Source organism: Arvicola amphibius, chromosome 11, assembly GCF_903992535.2.
Source record: "Arvicola amphibius chromosome 11, mArvAmp1.2, whole genome shotgun sequence".
NCBI lineage: Eukaryota > Metazoa > Chordata > Mammalia > Rodentia > Cricetidae > Arvicola > Arvicola amphibius.
The window spans coordinates 2,245,147-2,261,583 of NC_052057.2; the positions used below are offsets into that span (position 1 = coordinate 2,245,147).

Genomic DNA, 16,437 nt, shown 5'->3' on the forward strand with positions numbered 1-16,437 from the left:
ATAATAAAAGTAAATTTTAGATCTTGTATTTCTTTAAATGCTTAGGGGTACACTAAGGACACTAGTGGCACAGCCATTCATCAGGTTTATGCAGAGTAATCTCAAAGCAGAGAAAGGCATGGTTAGTCTCCAGAGAAGACCTTCCTTAGAAGTCCACCCTCGGGAAATGTTTTCATTCTCAAAATAGATTTGGAGCAAATGCTTTTCCCCAGAAGTGTAAGGATGGTAAACTTAGTCTTATTTGTTACATTTTTTCCACTTGTGTTTGTTGCCAGGTTCCACACTGATAACAATGGAAAGATCGAGAAAATGAGCTAAGGGTTGCCAGTGCCTTGAGAAGACAAACTTAGTGGGTACATTTAAGGGCTAACGGAATCAGTTTAGAGAGGTCTTCAACAGGCATTCAAAACGCTGTCTTCAAACCCTGTTGCTCTCACAGATGTCAGTTAACCTGTGCTAAATGTTTTTATTCCAGCAGCAGCGTAGAGTTGCTGGGAATCAGCTCTGCTGACACTGACGTACCTTGCTCCTCCTGTCTGTCTTAGGAAATCAGCTGTGTTTACACTGACTCGCCTTACTCCTGTCTTGTGTTGTGCTCATGCCGGTTGTATGTACCAGACACAGTTATTCCACTTATTATGATACTGAACATGTAGCAGAATTTCATCACACGTTTTACTTTTAATTAATCTTGAACTTCATCTTTTGGGGGAGGGGATTCTACTTCTCAAACTTTAGTTTATGATTGGTCTTGACCTTAGCTTCTAACTTCTTTTTTTTGGGGGGGGGGATTGAAAATAGAGTTTCTCCATGTAACAACCTTGGCTGTCCTGGAACTCTCTCTGTAGACCAGGCTGGCCTCAAACTCACAGAGATCCGCCTGTCTCTGCCTCCCGAGGGCTGGGATTAAAGGTGTGTGCCACCACCACCCCATAACTTCTAAGTCTTAAGCTGTCCTTACATGTGCCCCAAATTAATATTCTTAAAGTAGTTCTTTCACCAAATCAATCCACTATTTCACCAATCACATCTACTATTTAACCCACTTTTAGTTGGGATTAAACTTCCTATTTTGTCTGGCCTTTTCCTAATTCCTGCTCCCCCATCTCTCAGTGGAGACTTTAACTGCATTGGCCCTGGATGCTTCCTTGCTGTCCTCCCTGCTTTGACAGTAATGTGATAATGACTGCCCAGAGTTTCCTGCCTCCTCTACAAGGGTCTTTGTTAGACTGAGATACATCCTGCCTTACCCTCATTCCCATCTCTCCAACCTTCCGTGTCCTGATACCTTAACCTGATCGGTGTAAAGGTATGTTGTGTTTGGCATGCATTGTACCACCTAATAGCAAATCTTGCAGCTTTTGATCGTCACAGAATGCCATGCCAATTTAAGGATAATCTGTAGAAAGAGAAAAATATCATAAAATGTAGTTAAAGACACAATTCTGAAATACTATGTGATATGAGCTCTTTTTCTCTTTTGTTCAAATGTTACTAGGATTTGAAGCGTTCATTACCATCTGGACTTGGACTCTCAGAAACTCAGATTACCTCTCATGGCTTTGACAGCACCAAAGAGGGGATTAATGAAGCAGGCGCGTCCCAAGGTAAGAACCACATATTGTAGAGATGGCTGAAGTGGAGGAGGGGAGGCTCAGAAAGAGCCAGTTCTGCTCAAGAAGACAAGAGTTGAGTCCTCTAATTCTGTGATGAAGAGTTGGGTGGTGGTGGTGCACGCCTTTATTCCCAGCACTCGGGAGGCAGAGACAGGCGGATCTCTGTGCATTTTGAATCTAGCCTGGTCTGCAAAGTGAGTTTCAGGATAGCCAGGGATGTTTGTTACACAGAGAAACCCTGTCTCAAAAAAATAAAAAATTCTGTGATGAAAAGTGATCATAAGCAAAATCATCTTTCTCTTCTATTTAAATAACTTAAGAATCATTTCCCCGGTCTTTATATGAGTATGCCAGTATGTATAATTTTACTGCCTACCATTTCAGGATGCAGCCTATGGCCCACACACTAGACACAGCCTACCACTCACGCACACTTCCCTCAGCCCCTTCAGCCCCTCAGCCCCTTCAGCCCCTCAGCCCCTCAGCCCCTTCAGCCCCTTCAGCCCCTTCAGCCCCTTCAGCCCCTCAGCCCCTTCAGCCCCTCAGCCCCTTCAGCCCCTTCAGCCTCTTCAACCCCTTCAGCCCCTTCAGCCCCTTCAGCCCCTTCAGCCCCTCAGCCCCTTCAGCCCCTCAGCCCCTCAGCCCCTTCAGCCCCTCACCCCTTCAGCCCCTCAGCCCCTTCAGCCCCTTCAGCCTCTTCAACCCCTTCAGCCCCTTCAGCCCCTTCAGCCTCTTTAACCCCTTCAGCCCCTTCAGCCCCTTCAACCCCTTCAGCCCCTTCAGCCCCTTCAGCCCCTTTCTTCAGCTTGCTGCTTAAGGAATACTTTTAATATTAATTTTAAAATATTGTTAAATCAAGCTGTAAAATTATTTCAAGAGATTAACTTAGATACTTTTAGCTTGTAACCACAGAAATTGTAACTGTATTGATTTATATAAATACAGATTATAGATTTCAAAAGAAATAGGGAATTGTGAGATCACCTTGACATTCAGTCTCAGCCAGCACTCACACCGTGGCTTACTACAGGGACAGCCACCAGTGCTCAGTAAGGCAGCAACTTCAAGGTCTTCTAGTGCCGATGCCAGGGACTGTTAACTCCTTCATTGTGAGTTGTGGCAACAAACTCCAAGTGTGGCTGCTAGGGGAAGCTCATTGAGCACTTAGTATACAGGGCTTTTGTTAGGACTCCACACACGGGCTTCCTGTGAACACCCTCAATATTCTAGACTTAACAGAAGTCTATAGACACTCAACCCTACCACACTGTTTGTGTGAACAGTTTCGGCCCTGGGCCCAAGCCTTCTGGAAGGAGCTTTTTAAAGTCATCTTCTCAACATCTGGACAAAGGCCAGTCTTGTAAACAGCCTTTTTAAGGACAGATAATTAGACCAATAGGTCTCCTTGCCTTGGCAGATTTATTGTATCATTGGCCAGCTCTTAATTCAAGGGCAGTTTAGATTTTGAATATATTTGGTCTTGAATATATGAGTCTTGGAAAGAGACCCAACGTTGCATTCTGAACTGTCAGCTGGGAGTGAGCGATCGGCTTAGTGGTGCTGTTTTCCTTTCCTTCTGACCCTGTTAAAAAGGGAAGCTGCACAAAGGAAGCAACTGTGGTAGCCTTTCTTTTTCTTTCCCCTAGTTTTTGGTTTTTCAAGACCAGACAGGATTTCTCTATGTAACTCTGGCTGTCCTGTTGTTCTGTTGACCAGGCTTGCCTCAAGCTCACAGAGATCCTCCTGCCTCTGCCTCCTGAGCTATGTCAGTATTTTAACAGTACATATCTGCAAAACTCTTGAAAACAAAAATCCAGACATGTTTATTAAAAAGTAGTTTGGGGCTAATGAAATGCCTCAGCAGGTAAAGACACTTGCCACCAAGCCTGACACCCTAAGTACATCATAGAACAAGAGAACTAACACCTGCGAACTGTCGTCTGACCTCCTCATGACTGCCTACCCCCCACAATGAGTGTGTGTGTGTGTGTGTGTGTGTGTGTGTGTGTGTGTGTGTTTAAAATAAAAAATACAGTTTTAAGGCTCGGAAGATGGTTTGGTTGGTGAAGTGCTCAATGTATAAGGTAGAGACCTGAGTTTGATTTCTAGAAACTGTGCTAAAATGCCAGGCTTGCCCCTGAGCCAGGCAGGAGGCATCAGGAGGTACAGCCACCGGCCTTGTCAGTTCAGTGAGAAACACACAGTGGACAGCATCTACAAAGGAACAACAGGTTCTCTCTCTCTCTCTCTCTCTCTCTCTCTCTCTCTCTCTCTCTCTCTCTCTCTCTCTCTCTCTCTCTCACACACACACACACACACACACACACACACAACACACACACACACACACACACACACGACAGACAGATGCAATCTCCGGTTCATTCTCTGTAGTATTCTCATGCAGGGTTCTTTGTCTTTGAAAGGGTTGACTAAATGCCTAAAATTATGATTGCTTATTGACTTACTTTACATAATTTGACACCAATTTTTGATCAGTCGATACTTATTTTTGCCATACTGGGAGTTGATCTCAGGACCCTGTACATATGAGTCAAGTGCTCTACCATTAGGCTACATCCCAGCCCCAATTTCAAATGTTAATGTCAACATGGTGTTCTGGCTACATGGGTCGGATCTGTGGAGGAGAGACACTTCAGGGTGTTTCATGGGTTAGCAACAGCAGCAGGTGGATCAGCTCCGATGAACTGAACAGTAGCTTTGCAGAAGCCTTTCTTTTAGCAAGTCAGTTTCTGTGCACTAAACCACCACTAAGCAGTTCTCGGCCACATGAGACCTCCTAGTTTGCCAGGTTTGCCTGGAGACCAAGCCGGGCAAAGGCTCTGTGAGTCCTTCAGGAAGAGCGGCTCAGATAACAGCCCCTGACTGTGTACAGACAGTTACTGCAGCCCTCACTCCGGACTCTGTCTCTGCCAGATACCATGGCTCTGTTCAGTCTCATCACAAAACCAATGTGTTGTGTAGATAGTTTCATTATTTTTAATGAAATTATTTGTGTGACATTTGATTTAATCTTTTCCCCTGTAAGTAACAGGGTTGTAGAATAATTGGACTGAATGAATATGGTAATCTGCAGTACATGAACATTAAAATGTCAGCCAGTTTCACTTGATTGTAAAGACGTTCTAATACTCAAATTGGAATGAGAGTATGTTTTGTGCTGATGGGAGTAGTTCATCTCTTTGAACTGAGCTTATAAAGCTTGTTTTAGCCTACAGTGCTTTACTGGTCAGATCAGTGTGTTCATAAGAGAATTCTGCGTACTCACACTAGTTCAGCACCTATGAGAAAGGCACAGCTGTCTTAAGGGCACTTGTTTTAAGATGTGTATAGGAATGAGCACTGGAATGAATGACATGAGTCTTAGGGGAAGCTTTAGAGGTATTAGGTCATTGTTAGCTCTCTGGACACAAGGCTGACTAGTTATTACATAATTAACAATATACTTTTCTACTTGTTCCTAAAGTTTAAAAATTATACCTAAATTTAGCTTAAAAACAACAATGAATATTTAGACCTGGTCAACAACAAAAATGTGGCAGGATCAGTAACAACACAGTCAAAAGTAAACCCAAGCTCCTGACAAGGACGAATGCTTGGCCCCCAAGTTGTTGTTGTTTTCTAAATGAGAGTTGTTCTGTTGAGAGGACACTGGCTGATTCCACCAAACTTAGTCAGTTAGCAAGATCTTTAAGTTCTGTTGTAGAATATCATTTTAAGGGGCATTGCTTTTGTTTATGCTCTGGAACATTTGTTTAATGATGCAAAGATGTGTTTGATTAAGAAAATTTCACCAGTGGTTGGGAGGCTGAGTCAGCAATTAGCTGACTGGAAGTTGTAGGGAGGAGGAACCTGGGGGAGAAGGATTTATTATGAGGGGGTGAGGAAAAAACAGGAGGATTTCTCGGGAGATGGGAGGGGAAGAGCTAGGTGAGCTGCGGCTGCTCAGCCTCTCCGGGGAGCAGGGTTCCACCTCCGCCTTTGAGTCCTGAGCTCTTTAGAGGGACAGACATCTGGATAAGTTCCCTTTGTAGCTTTGAAAGAGTCTGTGTCCCGGGAACAGACTTTCCTCAGGCTGCAGCTCCTGCAGTGTTGCTGGTAGCTGCGGAGTTAAAATTGCAACTAGGACAGCTGCAGCTTAAAAGGCAGCAACTATTAAAAAAGAAAACAACAAAGTTTTATGTTCTGTTTTTTCTTTTGGGAGAAAAGGTCTTACAGTCAGGTATAGTTCAGGGTGGCCCAAAATGACAATCCTGCGTCAGGCGCCTCTCCTGGGTCCTAGGAATAGGGTGTGTACCTCCATGTCCAGCCTCATGAGTTTGGATTCTTAAGAGTATTTTGTGGGAATTAGTGAGCGCCTTTGATAGCTAAGTTTAGTTGGGAGGCTAATTTAAGCCACAAATCTAAAGGCTTGCAGTTCTGAAAATACGGGAAATGGTAGGCACCTCTGAAGGCAAGGCAGACAACTGAAGTCCCGCCCCATTTGCCACACGTCCTGTGTTGTGACGTCATTTCTCTGAGATATTAATGAACTGTAATAATAGAACAGCGGAGCTCTGTTCCTGAGGTCAGCAGACACGGAACTCTGGTCGTTGGTTCCTTTGTGTTTACTGCTTCCTTATGATGGGAACCCTGTGCCTTAGACAATAGAGATGGTCTTTGTATAACGTGGCTTTTAGACTGGACAGCCTGTTGAAATGTCTTCCATGTAGACTGAGTATTAATTTGATAATGGAGATCCTGTTGTGTGGATTGTGAACTTCCCCATACAAAGCTGTTTGACCTCCTGAACCTCATTCTTTGTAAACTTTATTGTGACTGTTCAGACTAATTGATGTCTATCAGCCAGTCTAGGTTTTTGTTTGTTTTTGATTTTTAGACAGGGTTTCTCTGTAGCTTTGGAGACTGTCCTGGGACTAGCTCTTGTAGACCAGGTTGGCCTTGAACTCATAAAGATCTGCCTGCCTCTGCCTCCCGAGTGCTGGGATTAAAAGTGTGCGCCACCACTGCCCTGCTCAGCCAGTCTAGTTTTAAGTTCTGTAATTCAGTAGCTTCAAAGAGACATATATCTCTATACGATAGTGGTAGTCTCTTTAGGTCTGACGTATACTTGAATTCAATGTAAGCAGATTTTCATACTATTACAACTGAAGGCTGTCTTGTTTATGTGTGTATGGGATATGTACATTTCTTGCTAATTATATATAAAGTAGATATTGAGTCATTCCTGTCATGAATGAATTTGATATAAATTTTATCCAGAAAACCTGGGAAGATTGTAATTGAAATAATATTTTATTATAGGCTTTGAAATATTCTCGACTAGAGCTCAGTGAGTAAGAGCACTTGCTTTGCAAACATGAAGCACCGTCTTTTCCCACAGGAGAGCAGGCATATTAATTGTAATCTTAACCGCACTGTCTGACCGTGTTAAAGGAATCGTCAGTAGATGTCTCACGTGTGGAGGAGGAAGTGGATTTTACAGTTTAATGTCTGCCCTTTCCAGGTTCCTCAGCGCCACCTTTGCCATCCATTCTGTCTCCCAGCAGGGTTGCAGCTGGTCAGCTGGCTCAACAAGGAGGTGACCTAACTGTCTCTGCAGGTATTCACTGATCATACTGAAGGGCCTCTGCTGCTGAAGCCAGCCTTGCTCTGTGTTTCTAGGCATGCGCTCTTCTGGCTGCTGTGGCTGTTGCTGCCGCTTTCTCTAACGATAACAGAAATTATTTTTCTAGCTGCCGCCTGTCCTTTCAAAGCAATTTGTTTGCATCTCAGACCTGAAATTTAATAATTTTTAAAGGTTAAAAACAAAGTAAAATGTAATTTGTTTTAATTCATTCTCTTCTCTGGTTGGTATAGGTCCACTTACTTGATTCTAACCTCTCGGCTTTGCAGCTCTGCCCTCTGCCAGCAGGAAGGGAACTTTGACAGTCGTGTTATTGAGAATGGGTCACGTGGGAAGGTTGTGTATTCTTGCCAGCCTCAGCATACAGATAGTTTGTGATTGCAACAAAATACTGAAAATAGGCTGGATTATTAGTACTCGCCTGTAATCTCAGCATTGGGAAGGTTGAGGCTGAAGAGTTCAGGGCTAACCTGAGCCATATAAAGGGACACTTTCAAAATCAAAACATGAAAACCACACTTATTTCTTTGTATAGCATTAGTGTTTTATTTTTGCATTGCTCTGATTCTTAGGTCTATGGTAAAGCTATACTAAAAGCAATCTGGCTATTGGAAGAAGTGGGAGAAGAAAATTTATGCACACCCTGATTCTTGGTGTGTGTGTGTGTGTGTGTGTGTGTGTACCTGCACACCCTGATTCTTGGTGTGTGTGTGTGTGTGCCTGCACATATATGTGCATTGTAGTCCAAAGGCCAGCCATGGTTGTCTTACACCATCGCCCTTCAGTGTCTTTGGCTAAGCCTGGAGCTCATCACATCAGCTAGGCTGGCTGAGCCCCTCACCACCATCTGTGCTAGGGCTACTGACCTGCACCACCACACCCAGCCGTGGGTGTGATCTGTACGTGCGCCCAGCGCTGGTATAGGGATCTGAAGGTGCGCCCGGCGCTGGTATAGAGATCTGAAGGTGCGCCCGGCGCTGGTATAGGCATCTGAACATGCGCCCGGCGCTGGTATAGGGATCTGAGCGTGCGCCCGGCGCTGGTATAGGGATCTGAGCGTGCGCCCGGCGCTGGTATAGAGATCTGAAGGTGAGCCCGGCGCTGGTATAGGCATCTGAACGTGCACCCGGCGCTGGAATAGGGATCTGAACATGCGCCCGGCGCTGGTATAGGGATCTGAGCGTGCGCCCTGCTCTGGTATAGAGATCTGAAGGTGAGCCCAGCGCTGGTATAGAGGCCCTTTACAGAGTAAGTGTCCCACACACCAGCCAGACATTCACTGTTTTTGTTTTTTAAGGTAAGTTTGAAACAGAATTTGTTTCCTAAAGTTTGAGAAACCACGTTTGTTTAATGGACAAAAAATATTTGTAAATGATTAGGAAATTATCCTACGTGGTTCTAGAGGCTCTATACTTCTTCATGCAGTAGGAACCTTTGTGGTTTTTATGATTACATAGTTCAGGTGAATGGCATCAGGTTTTATTTTTTTCTCTCATGCCCTGAGTTTATCTGGATTTTGCTTTTGTCTTTTGTTATGATCATGCAGGTGGCCAGAGAACACACACAAAAGGTGGAGCAGTTATTCTAGCAGATGAAATTAAAAATCCTGCAATGGAAAAATTAGAACTTGTTAGAAAATGGAGTCTCAACACATACAAGGTTTGTAATTTTTAAATATTTCTACCCTAACTGTCTCCAAGACTTTTCATTTATATGTTATTCCCATTATCATATTTATCATTCTTATACAAACATGAAAAATACCATCAAAAATGGACATGCAATTTGGAAATAAAATATTGGTTCCATTATTTGTCTTTATGTATAATTTAAAATTTAGTATATAAAAGATTAAAAAAGACTAAAACACTTAACTCTGACAAATAATACACATATGTAAAACAAACAAACATGCATGTATGCCTGTAATTCTAGCACTTAGGGGGCCAAAGCCCGAGGAGGCTTGTTCTGCCTTCCAGGCCAGTCAGGGCTGCATCTGGAGACTGTCTCAACACACACACAAGTCTCAGAATACCTTTAACTGTAGAGCTACTGTAGATGCACTCATTCGCTCTCCTTTTCTGGTAATTCATTGACTTGTTCAGAGACAGAGTCTCACGTCATTGGCCAGCCAGGGCTCCCCTTTCTGGGACCAAGGGATCCTTTGAGTTCAGCCTCCTGAGCTACCTGGACTATAGACTCATGCCCCTGAGTGTGGCCTCACCGTGATATTGTATAGTACACTAGTTCTTCAAAGTGGGAAACTCTGTGATCTTGTAATAATAATTTGTAACTGTACAGGAAGCACAGGTTATAAATTCAGCATCGCTGTTCCCCTAATGAACCGTAAAACAAGCTGGTGTTTACATCTACAGCACATTGATACAGTACAAACCATCCAAGCCACAAACCTTCATAGGGATCAGACGCTACAAGTCATGGAATCCTTAAAATGAAAAGCCCGACAGCTTGGGCTGCAGCATGAGCACAGTGCTGTTTTGAGTTGGCTGTAAGTCTGTGATTGGCAGGTCAAAACTGTCTACATTTTTACACACAGCAGTTTCCTCTTACGTGTCTTCTCAAGACTAAAGCAGAGTGAAATTATTCTTTCAATTAATAGATTTAAAATACAACCTGAAACCCTCTATAAAAATACCGCCTTTCTTGCCACATGGGGGGGTTGAACTTATGTATGCTAGGCCAGCACCCTATAACAAGTTGTCTTGATTTTGTTTAGATTTATTTATTTTTGTGTGTGAGTGTTTTTCCTGCATGTAAATACATGTACCATTTATGTGCTATGTGCCTGTCAGGAGAGGGCACCAGGTCTGCTGGGATAGGGGGTGTGGATGCTGGGAACTGAACCTGGGTCCTCTGCAAGAGCCGCAAGTGTTCTTAACTACCGAACCATCTCTCCAGCCCCCAAAGTTTTCTTAATAAGATAACAGTTCTTTGAAATCTGCTATATGAATCTTTCCTAAAGCTGTTTAGTTCATGTCATCACACGGCCTGAGAAATACTGGCGGTACTCTGCCAAAAGGAATTCCTACATTCACCGTCCTCACCCCTCCGTTCTCAGGGGTAGGGATATATGATTCTTGCCTTTATGTTCTCACAGTACAAGTACTGATAAGTGGAAATCCTCATCCCTTCCTCTGTTGATCCTACATATCTAATCAGTCATGAATCCTGTGGATTCTCCCTTTGTTTTCTTTTCTTCTGTTCCAGCTTTCAGTCCTGGCTCATATCTTTATTATGCTCTCACTGTGATTACAATTACCAGCCAGTCCTCTTGTGGTGTGGTCATTGCCAGTCCTCTTGTGGTGTGGTCATTGTTACTTTAAACCTAGTCAGCAGATCCCCATTGTCTTCAGAACAGCATGACCCTCAGCCGCCTTACCTGCTCTATCAGTTACTGCTTTTGTCTACAGGTCTCATCCATACCACATTACCCAGGAATCCCTGAGGTAATCCTGTAGCTGCAGAGGGCCATTCGCCAGCTGCTTGGAATTCCTGTCCTTTTGCTTGTGTGATTTTCATACCTCACTGAGCTCCGGTCTTTAAAAAAAAAAAAACAAAAAGATTTTCACAAAAAAACTCTATCATAGACTAGGAAAAGAAACAAAAGCAGACTAATAAAAAGAAATAAATAAAACAGGGTATTAATCTATTTTTAAAGATATTAACCTTTATTTATTAACCTAATATTCAAGTATTTCTTCAGATGAAAGTAAGGAAATTAATTTGAGAAGATGGATTCAAGACCTAAACTGGAAGTTCCTTCTGGCGTGTGTTTTAGTCTCTCAGTCCATCCTGCCTGCCTTCCCGTCTCTTTGAGGCAGGTGTTGCTGTTTGCCCTGTTTGAAAACTTTTTTGTTTGTTTGTTTGAACCCTCATCCCCCCTCATAAGCAGTCTCAGCTTCAAGCTCTCATAGTTGATATCTTTCCTAAATAATGAAATGTTGCAAGGAGTCTCTTGTTTGTCCTGACCTCTTAGCCCTGAAATAATCACACAGAAACTGTACTAATTAAATCACTGTTTGGACCATTAGCTCTAGCTTCTTATTGGCCAACTCTTGCATATTAATTTAACCCATTTCTATTAATCTGTGCTCACCACAAGGTCGTGGCCGACCAGCAAAGTTTCAGCCTGTCTCTCTCTGGCAGAGGCTCCATGGCTTCTCCCTGACTCCGCCCTTCTTCCTCCCAGCATTCAGCCTAGCTTTCCCTGCCTAAACTAAGTTCTGCCTTGCTATAGGTCTAAAGCATTTTCTTTATTCATTAATGGTAATCACAGCACACAGAGAGGACTCCCACATCAATGAAATACTTTTTTAAAGTCATTCTCTAAATTCTGAAGCAGTTTCCTTTAGCAGTCTCATTATCAGATCTTGCCTCTCAGCAGATTTCCATGTCTGGGCTGCAGTGGAAGGCAGTATGCTTTGACTGGCAGATAGTGGAAGTCTCTAACAGGGACTCCAGGAGCGAGGGCCGTCTCTTTTGTCTTGCCACCGGCTCAGCTAGCACATGTGATCAGTGTTTTCTCCTTGAAGTCGGTGTCTCCGGTTAAGCTTTTCTACTTTTCTATTTTGACTTTTGTCTTCTAGAATAGTTTTATTTATTTAGAGGGACTGTGTGTGTCTCTCTGTGTGTGTGCACGCATGCACGTGCACGCACACATGGGCGCATGCCATAGTGCACCTGTGAGGTCAGAGGACAACTTGCTGGGGTCAGTTCTCTCACTCCACCATGAGTGTCCCGGGGATCAGACTCAGATCGTCAGGTGTGGCAGTAAGTACCTTTTCTTGCTGTTATTTAATCCTGTTGCCTCATCCGTTCTCATGGCTCCAGGGATTTGACCTGATTAAGAGAATAAAGAAAAGACAAACGAGCAGACAGAAAAGCTGGGATGGGGTGGACTGGGCTCTCTGAAGGGCTTCAGCACCCCAGGAGCTTAGCATGCCTGTCATATAGAATTGAGCAGGGAGCTTGCTCAATGCGTGCAGATAAACAAGGAGGCAGGGCACTGGGGTAGCTGGCTTAGCCCAGTATGAGCGGTCTTTGTAGGGGAACAGTTTTCATACTGTGTACATCCTGGGTGGGAAACCTGTGGTGGGGATTCTCTGCACACACTCAGATCCACACACAGACCAGAGGAAGGGTTTGTCATCCTCTAAGCCTTCCTCCTGGGAAAAGTCTTTGCCATTTCCCCTGAGTCTGAGCCTCTGGTGTCCTTGATGCGGCTGCACCCTTGTTCACTCAGCTCTTCCTCCACGCACCTCTTCCTGGAACTTTGGAAAATGTAATAAATATCATATTTAAAGGTTATATGATTTACTACCACCTTTTGTTGTTGCTGCTGCTGCTGCTGTCTGGGGTGTTTTATTTGCTCTTTTGTATTTTTTTTAAATTAGGATCACAGGTGTCTTGAACTCCTGATACATAAAAAGTGATGTTTCCAAGACAGAATAGATTAACAGTTTTATACTATGCTGAACTTGGGGAATTTCTGCTCTCTCTTCCTTATCTTCTTCCTGTTTCTTTCCCCTCCCCATCTCTTTCCTTTCATTCTCCCTTCCCAAACACACGCAAATTACTTAGGGAGAGATGGGAAAGTAACCAGTAAGAGAGGGCCACTGTGGCAGTCTTGTTTCCTCACATCAACAGTCGCGCTGTTCTACAGAACTGTCAGTATCCCCGTGGCTCTCAATACTTTATCCAACAGCAGTAAACCTGAAAGTGATTATGTGGAAATCACTTGGCTGGTATGTACTATCTGGGAGTGTGTCAGAACTTCCTTAGCTCAGTCGTAGTTTTTAGGCAGGCCTATAAATAGGGGAGCAGTGTTCCGCCTGCTATGGCGCACCCACGGGACAGAGCTGGGCCATGCACTGTAGTGTAGGACTTTGCATTGCTGCAATATTTTACTCTATTTTTCTCTCCCTAAACAAAGCACATCTTTTCATTTTAGTGTACCCGGCAAATCATATCTGAGAAACTAGGCCGTGGCTCGAGGACAGTGGACCTTGAACTGGAAGCTCAGATCGATATATTGAGAGATAATAAGAAAAAGTATGAAAACATTCTGAAGCTGGCTCAGACGCTGGCGACCCAGCTCTTCCAGATGGTTCACACCCAAAAGCAGCTTGGAGATGCATTCGCTGACCTGAGTTTGAAGTCTCTAGAACTCCACGTAAGAGTACTTAAAATAACTCTTAGGGATTGTGGGTGTGGGGTAATAGAAGTATCCCGAGAGGTAACTTTTCCATTGTGATTTGCTAACCTCTTAGCAAAGTTGGCGTTGTTGTGTTTGTTGGGCTGGACATTGAACCCAACGGCATATGCTATACCGCCGAGCCATATCCCCAAATCCCAATGTAAATGCAATTTTGAGGCTTTCTTTTAAGATGCCATGCAGTCTTTAAGAAGGCCCAGATGGCCGGGCGGTGGTGGCGCACGCCTTTAATCCCAGCACTCGGGAGGCAGAGGCAGGCGGATCTCTGTGAGTTCGAGGCCAGCCTGGTCTACAAGAGCTAGTTCCAGGACAGGCTCCAAAGCCACAGAGAAACTCTGTCTCAAAAAACCAAAAAAAAAAAAAAAAAAAAAAAAGAAGGCCCAGATGACGTCAGTGTAAGGATCGATTTGTACCTGGAATAGATGCCGGCTGGAGGTTCTTGGTGAGTGAGAAGAAAAAAAATGGACAACTGCCCAAGCCCACAAAGAACCATAACTATGATGATTCTTTGGTGGTATCTTAGGGCTTCTGTTGCTGTGAAGAGACACCATGACCACAACAACTCCTATAAAGGAAAACATTTTGGGGGTGGCTCATTCACAGTTCAGGGGTTCAGTCCAGTATCATCCTGGTGGGACATGGTGGCATGTAGGCAGATATGGTGCTGGAGAAGTAGCTGAGAGTCAGCCCTACATCTTGCAGGCAACAGGAAGTGCACTGACTGTCACTTCGAGTGAAGCTCGAGCAAAAGAAACCTCAAAGCCCGCCCCCACAGTGACACACTTCTTCCCAAGGCCACACCTACTTCAACAAGGTAGCACCTCTTAATGCCACTCCCTAAGGGACCATTCTCTTTCAAACCACCACAGGTGGGATAAGAAGTAAGTTAGTCATTTACTGTGAAAACCTCTTAGCAGTCTCAAGATATGTTGAACACGTGTTTGAGTAGACTTGTGGTACACGTTTACTAAAATTATTAAGATAAATTAGATTTAGGACTGGGATACAACTCAGATAAGAGTGTATGTTGATCATTTCCAAGGCAGACATTTAGAACAAAGGTCTTATTTTTAGCATTTATTTCCATAAATATTGAGCAGAACATTTGTTTGTTTGTTTGCTTGTTTGCTTGTTTGTTTTAACAAAATCTTTAGCCCAGGCTAGCTCTTAACTCCCTCCACAACCAAGGATATCTTTGAACTTCTGATTTTCCTGCCTCTGCTTCCTGAATGCTGGGGTTTGCATGTGTGTACTGCCATGCTCTGTCCACATGCTGCTGGAGCTCAAACACAGGGGTGGCGCATACTAGGCAGTCACTCTACTGCTGCATCCCAAGCTGCATGAAATATTCCTGAGAATTTCTGTTACTATCTCATGACTCTTTTGATGTCTAGCTGTTTGTGTTGCCTAGAGAAAAAGATAAACACCCTCCACAGCCAGACATCGAACATGTAGAAATAGAACATTTAAAGCAGGAAATCACTTGGTCCTGGAAATGTGGATAGGAGATTTGGTACAGATAATGATATATTACAGTAATAAGAAATTCAGTTTTAGATGATCCATTGGATAACAATTTGCTTTAGGTTGTATGCATGGGTGGATTTATTTCCCGGGTATCTATTCTGTTGCATTAGTCTCTCTGTTCTTTTTTTTCTTTTTCTTTTCGCTTCTTAGATTTTGAGACTGTAGTATAATTACATCACTTTTCTCTTCCTTCCTTCCCTCCAAATTGCCCCATAACTACAGCCTGCTCTGCCTGTCTAATGTTATTGTATGTATGTTTGGGGGCAGACCGTTTGGTTTTGGATACCTTACTGGGTGCTTTCCCCTGGGGAAGGCTGTTCCTCCTTCTCCTGGTATTCCTCAGTTGCCTGTCGTTCTCTGTGTAGGAACTAGGCTGTGTGTGCTCCGCTTGCTCCACATTCTCCACCACAACTGTGTCCTCATCCCACATCCTCTCCATGCCTGTGTCCCCTGTCCATGCCCACGTCACCATGCCTATAGGTGTTGTCCCATGCTCTGTTAAATCATAAGAGGGGCTCCTTTGTTTTTATTAGCTATTATGTTTATATAAATGTAGTTTGGGGTTTTATTTGTTTTTCTGAGACAAGGTTTCTCTTTGGAGCCCTGGCTGTCCTAGATGTAGCTCTGTAAACCAGACTGGACTCAAATTCATAGAGAGCCGACTTCCTCTCCTCCCAAGAGCTGGGATTGAAGGTGTGCACCATCATGCCTGGCTGTCAAGATAGTTTTTATTTTATAGTATTCTTCCTCTTCTTTGCTGATTTTTTTTAAAAACTTTTAATGGATGCCAGAGAAAATAAACACACTCAATTATAATATTTTAACACTTTCTAGAGGTTAAAGTGTTGTATCCTTTTCTGTTTTATATGCAGTAACATTTATTTGTACTTCATACATGATTTAGTTTGTAGAAAATATCATAAGCGTCCCACTACCCTGCCTTTCATTACAGAGGTGCTCCCGTGATGGTAGCATGGTTTATTGCCGTCCCACGGATTGACAAAGCTTTTCTTTTTGAGACAGCGAGGGTCTTGCCCTATAATATCTCCAATTGGCTTGAACTTGAAACCCTTCTATTGTTTCAGACACTTGAGTTCTGAGAGCAGTGGGCAGTGTTCTTTCTGCACGTGCCTACATTTCCAATCAGCCCAGTGTAGAAGACCGAGTCTGGAATAAAGTACATGAACCTGTTTTAAATGGAAGCTGTTTTTTTAGCATAATGTAATTTTACTCACCTAATACTTAGTGAATTATTAAATAATTTATCAGTTGGAAATGTAATTATGACTGCAGACCTACAGTAAATTTTCATCTCCTAGTTAACTTTATTCCCTTTTTATAGCCCAAATTAAAGTGCTTTATAACAGAATGGAGAAGTCAAGTAAAACAGGATTACTTTATTTGGTCAGATG

General features: G+C 43.4%; 1 protein-coding gene across 4 annotated transcripts in view; it reads left to right on the forward strand.

Annotated features, from left to right (window-relative positions):
• Arfip1 (ADP ribosylation factor interacting protein 1) overlaps positions 1 to 16,437 on the forward strand; it is a 69,807-nt gene that overhangs the window by 28,154 nt on the left and 25,216 nt on the right. For all 4 annotated transcript variants that reach the window (XM_038347902.2, XM_038347900.2, XM_038347904.2 and 1 more), the window contains 4 exons: positions 1,499 to 1,607; positions 7,144 to 7,239; positions 8,810 to 8,922; positions 13,235 to 13,456. In XM_038347902.2, the coding sequence (XP_038203830.1) occupies positions 1,499 to 1,607; positions 7,144 to 7,239; positions 8,810 to 8,922; positions 13,235 to 13,456 (540 nt within the window). The remainder of the gene's footprint in view (positions 1 to 1,498; positions 1,608 to 7,143; positions 7,240 to 8,809; positions 8,923 to 13,234; positions 13,457 to 16,437) is intronic.